Raw genomic sequence first — 6,075 nt, forward strand, 5'->3', positions numbered from 1 at the left:
CTAAGTTACAGTTTTTTGGCCATATGGAAAACGTAAGAGTCCTTCAAAAAAACGTCATACTTTTGAATATACGTAGCTTCTTGATCGTGTTTAATGTACATTCTGAGTCACATTTGTGGTGTGCCTCAGGAAAGACATATCGTAGGATTGACACCAAAGTCATTGAATAAAAATCAAATGATGCCCTAATGTGTTTACTTATTATCATTTCGTATGTATGTTGAGTAAATACAATACGTAAATATGAGCACAGCAATGCAAATAAAAGAAGCTACAACATTTACGATTTGGACTTATATTTTGTATAACTTAAGCAATATAAATGAATAATGCTCAGCTGCGTGAGAAAAACAAAACATATTTATGGCTCATTTTGCTTTAATATTAAATATTGTCTTAACCATGAACATTTTCCATTTACAACAGTAACAGCATCACCGAAAAGTATGTATACAGTTATAATAAGAAAAGATGAAGTTTTCAAGACTTTTATTTCACAACGCAATTTACCAAATTTTCAGTCTCACATGGTTTCCTCTACATATGTACAATTGACAGAATCCATGGACCCACATAGCAGGGTAATGTAAAACTGTTTATAAATACTTTGAATATTGAATAGAATATAAAGTACATGGACTCTTAATTACAAGCTGTTTTTATTAAAGTCCTCTCACGGTCATGAACGTTTGTAACGGTATTTTCTGCACGATGAATTAATACATAGGCATATGGTGGGCCTGCCTTTTGTGAATAGTCGAATGTTTTAGAAATGTTGTACTGTGAAACCATATAAAATGAGATTTTCTCACACTCAAAGGGACAATTATCGAAGACACGCGCAACATAATAATTTCCCTGCAGTTGAAACTCGTCATTTGGTAAGCATATATAATTCCGGTGAATGGAAATCTTTCATACGACGGACACCAATATGTATTTATATTTCTCTACATATATAAAACGAACAGACAAAAACGGTATTATACACATTCTATGATTATATACAAATTGGTATTTGCAAACAATGAATTGCAGCACGTGATACAAAGTGTTCATTTTACTCTGTAAACCGAAAACATCATGGGACTAAAACTGCCTTGTAAGATATAATTAGTGTTATGTTAAAATGTATTGGTAAATTTTATTTTATCACTTGTTCAACCAACGCTTACTTCTGGCCTGTACTCACTTCGAAGTTTTCGCTCTGATATCAAACATATATTTCTTGACAAATTGCCTTAAAACTCAAATACCCTATTTCAAAGCATGCATATAACAGTTCATTTCAAAAATTGTATATATTGCTCAGTTCATTCAACTAAAAAAATCACCCTATAATAGAACATTCTCGGACAAAAACACAACAATGACATATTCGGATTACACATCTCCTCTGATGCTTCCTTCCTTTAATAACGTCAATTCCTCATGACTCCCTACTGAGTCCTGTCTTCTCAGAACGTATTTACTCGTACTGGCTGGAGAAACACAGTGCTGTGGATTTGCCCCAGTGGAACCTGTGTGACTTGACTGCAATATACCATCGCGGCTTGGTTTATTTAAGCACTGTTTAAAGCATTTGAACATCCCTCCTTTCAGGTTGAACGCAAGGAAGACATACGGATTCGTTGCCGAATTGCAGGCAGCCATTCCGCCGAGAATTGCGTACAGTTTTTTCGAAATGGTACAATGGTTTCCATAGGACATTATCATTTCGACAATGAAGTATGGTGTCGTGCACAATATGAAAGACGCGATTATTACACATGTCATTTTTAAAGTCTTGATTTTAGCCTTGGATAATGAATTTGAATGGGTGCTTTGAAGACAAACCTTATCTTTTCTTGGGATGTATTTGACACTGTTATGTTGAAAGGCTTTCTTCGAAATTTTCATAAATATTCGCGTATAACACACTGTCAGCAAAACAAGCGGCGCAAAGAAAACCGCAAACGCAACCCACGTCATCCATATTTGACGATGAAATTGTGGTCGTCCACGAAATATATTCTCGCACTTTACGAATCCGTTGGTGTCTTCGGAAGTGTGAAAAATGCCAACCACTGGTAAGGATAATAAAACCGCCGTCCCCCAGCCTAATCCGGCCAGTTTACAAACCTTGAAAAGACCAAATATATATGGTGTATTGCATTCATATCGTAATATGTACTAAATATAGTGGCTTGTGCGCATGCAACATTTCATAAAGTGTATATAATAAACCGACCAATAAAGGAAGGAGGCTTCAAACTTTGAAAACGAAACGGGTTTTCAAAGGCAAAATTTATAGGCGCATTTAATGGAATTGTATTGAAGATTGGATATTTCATTACCGCTGATGAATAATAAAAACCTATTGGAAACATGCCAAGCCCTTTGTCTAGTATATATTTCATATTGCTATTGTATCAAAGTCATCATGGCTCTGCTAATTAAACATTTAACACTGGTTTCGCTTGCAATATATGTTTTGTGAGTATGTCAGGCTCTTTAGTTTTAATATCGCATGATGAAAAGTGAAATAATACCCTAATCAATTTGTATCATTATCATGCAATTTTTGCATGTAGGTGTAATCTGAGCCTTCCAACTCGGAACGTGGATCGTAATCGCAACAGTGATTTACTAAATGAATTTCATTTGAGAAAGTTTTGTTCGAATTCGTGATAAAAGAAGCAGTTACTTCCGACTTGGTGTATATTGACGGTAATATTACCATGAACTTTTGCATATTGGTGTAATATTTGCCTTCGAACTCGGAACGTGGGTTGTAATCGCAACAGCGATTTACTAAATGGACGTCATTTGAGTAAGTTATGTTCAAATTAATGTTACTTTCCGACTTGGTGTATATTGACCGTAATAAATTTCGACCTTCAAGTCGGGTTTGATCTTAAGGACATCGATTTGAAAGTAACATTGCAAAAAAGTCGAACGGACATATAACAAAAGCAGGTATATACAACGCATCGCCTTTGTAATTATTATATTCAGCTAACCACAAGTAGGCTCAATTTAAAAAAGTTAGATTACTTTAGATGTCTTACCAGTGATATGCGGTTGCTTTAAGGTTAATTGTCGAATATGTATATAGATAAAATTAACTTAAATACAGCGAACTATGCGAGTGTTTTTATTTCTTCTTGAAAGTCAGTAATCACTTTTAGTCGGAAAAATATATGCTCTTTAATTGCGACGTGCATACAAAAAGAAATATATTGAATCGATTAACATCGTCGATCATCATCTTAGCACAAACGCTGATTCTTTATGTCAAAAAATTAAAGTTATACTGATGTATTTCATTTAAAACTGCCATGTTGTCATTGTAAACTAGGAATGCAATGGAAATCATCAGGTGGGTCAGACATTTATTTTTATATATCAGGACTTGTTTACTTGATTGTGTCTCTTGTAAGCATTTGAATAACCCAATTCTCTAGGAACAAAAACAGCAATTGTAAAAGACCAACCTTACCGAGTACGACTCTTTTAAAGGGGAAATTATAGCTTGGTGACGGTCAATTGCTATGACAACGAGCATATAATTGCTGGCCGTCATGGAGAAAGTTTGCATGAACTTCACGGCTCGACACATGAAGTCGCCCGCCACCCACTCTCTGTCTACGTACTCCCAGATCAGCTGCGGGACCACTGCCAACAAGATGACCAAGATGTCCGCAACGGTCAAATTCAGAATGAAATTGTTGACCCTTGAGTGGTGATTGAATTTCCGCGAGATACGTTGTTTGAATATTATCCATAAGACTACCAGCACACTTCCAATTAAACAGAATGCTATGGTCAGGTATAGGATGATGAGTCGGTATGTTTTGTCCAGCTCAATGTCGTTCACGGTTCCGTTACAAGCGTAACTTATATTGCCCTTCGGTATTTGATGGGATGATGACATGTTCGAATGTTTCATTTCGGCGATAGGACCAATGCTTTCATCATCCATGACTTTTCTATCTGGTTACCAACCTGAGTAAATAAGAAGATTTTCATTACTACAACAATACGTTTAACGAACTATTTTGCACCAAACAGAAGAACAAATACAAATTAAATGATTCATCTATTAATGAAATGTGTGTATTGTTAATTACATAATTTTTTACGCATCTATATGGCATGCCATTGTTAGGGTTTTAGTGACTTTGCAAGTCGTGCATCAAGTAGTATTTGAAGTGCATTGATCATTTCGACCACACCATCCGAATGAACAGGTATAATGAAGTGAAGCATAGACAAATATTAAATTATTTGGGATTTATAGTTGGAATATTAGCTGCTAGCTTTTTAAGAACTCTAGGTTTTGTATTCCATGCTTGTTGCTGATGATTACGTTCTTTAAAATGAGGAAGTAAACCTTATCAATTGATTAAAGGACTCCGCAATATCGTTAACATTATCAATTCAAATGAATTGCCTCACAAAACGAGATATGTCTATCAATGTCTGTCAAATAGTGTTTGAAGCATGCATTTAAGGAAACTCACAAAGGTTGTCCTAAAGTAAACAATTTACGCGGTAATATTGTTTTGTCCCATTTGAGTTCAGCCTTTGACACGATTACGCATACTACAAAAAGGATACTTTGTAAAACATCCCAGAATATATGAACCATGCTTTATGAAAGGTGGTTTAATGAAAATGCACAGGCTCATCAGGTACGACATTTTCCGCATTTATGATATTTTTCGTTGGGTTAATGTTATTTTACAATTATTAGGCATTAAGATTTCAAAATATTCAATCTATACCTTAACAGACAAAGCATTGTTTGATAGACAGCATAACTGTTACATCATCATGGAAATAAGTAGTTGTTTATTTATTTATTGTTTAAAACGAGGTACTTCATGCGCTCGACTTTTACCACAAACGCATGCTATTACTAGGCGAAAAAGGAGAATACAACGTGAAAGTGATTATTCCGGTTCCCTTACTCAAGTCCTCATTATTTGCCCACTACTTCATCCGCAGAATCAAGTGGGGCGCTGTTAATTAACAAAGACAGTTTGCTTACTTTCAAATATATGATATGGGCTGTGCTCTGTTAAACGGGGTTAAATGCATGTGCGTAAAGTGACGTCCCAGATAAGCCTGTGCAGTTCGCACAGGCTTAAAAGAACGACACTTTCCGCTTTTATGATATATTTCGATTCAAGAAAGTCTTTTCCTAGCAGAAATCAAGTTATCGCGTAAAATGTCGTATCTGATTAGCCTAATCTTGGACGACACTTTACGAAAATGCATATTAACCTTTTTATAAAAAAACACGACTCATATGGTTTTACTACGTTCTTACAAAAATATTAGATATAATCTGATTCAATATTCACCTCAGTAGAAGTATCGACATAATATACAACGGTGAACCGTGTGGCCTTGCGTCTGCATTTAATAATGCCAATGAGTAGTTTTTCATGTTTTATGTGATCAAGTTACACATGTATTTGAGGCAGTCTTTGGAATACAAATATCAAAGCAATACAACTGAAAGGGGCCTTTTCAGGTTTTGGTAAATTGACAAAAATAAGAAAAATTGTTTCAGATTCGCACATTTTCGTTTTAGATATGATATTTGTGAGGAAACAGTAAAACTGAACATTAACCATACTCTAAAATATCCATTATATGAATCTTTAAACGATTTAAAAATCTATAAATTATAAGGCGTTGCAACGCGAAACGATTGATTTAGAGAGTTATGTTGTTGTCGTTATATTTGGTGATACTACGAGGATTGCTTATATTAGTATCAGAAATATAGCATTCGTTGTATGAGATCAGGTGGCCTAGTGTTCTAAGCGAAAGACTGTTACTCCAGGGGTCAGTGGTCCGAGCCCAGTTGGGGATTACTTTTTTCTTCTTTAATTTTATAATTGTTTTTTTTTACTGGCGCTTGTTAGATCCAATGTCTACATTTATACATCATTTAATGACAAACTTCAATACATGCCAAAATTTGTGAAAAGGCCGCTATAAGCATACCTTTGCAATGAAAGCACTCTATTTTAACCACAACAGCAGTCTATTACTGAGTGAAAATGAAGCAGGCAAAGT

At 35.1% G+C, this 6,075-nt stretch overlaps 1 protein-coding gene across 1 annotated transcript; it reads right to left on the reverse strand.

Annotated features, from left to right (window-relative positions):
- Window positions 1-1,187: 1,187 nt before the first annotated feature.
- LOC127876594 (neuropeptide S receptor-like) lies at window positions 1,188-3,609 on the reverse strand. Its single transcript, XM_052421924.1, has 2 exons — window positions 3,482-3,609; window positions 1,188-2,121 (listed from the first exon to the last, which is right to left on the reverse strand). Exons 1-2 carry the CDS (start codon window positions 3,599-3,601, stop codon window positions 1,384-1,386), a joined length of 858 nt encoding a protein of 285 aa, XP_052277884.1. The 5' UTR covers window positions 3,602-3,609; the 3' UTR covers window positions 1,188-1,383.
- Between the last annotated feature and the right edge of the window lie 2,466 nt (window positions 3,610-6,075).

Source organism: Dreissena polymorpha, chromosome 4 (assembly GCF_020536995.1).
Source record: "Dreissena polymorpha isolate Duluth1 chromosome 4, UMN_Dpol_1.0, whole genome shotgun sequence".
Taxonomy (NCBI): Eukaryota; Metazoa; Mollusca; class Bivalvia; order Myida; family Dreissenidae; genus Dreissena; species Dreissena polymorpha.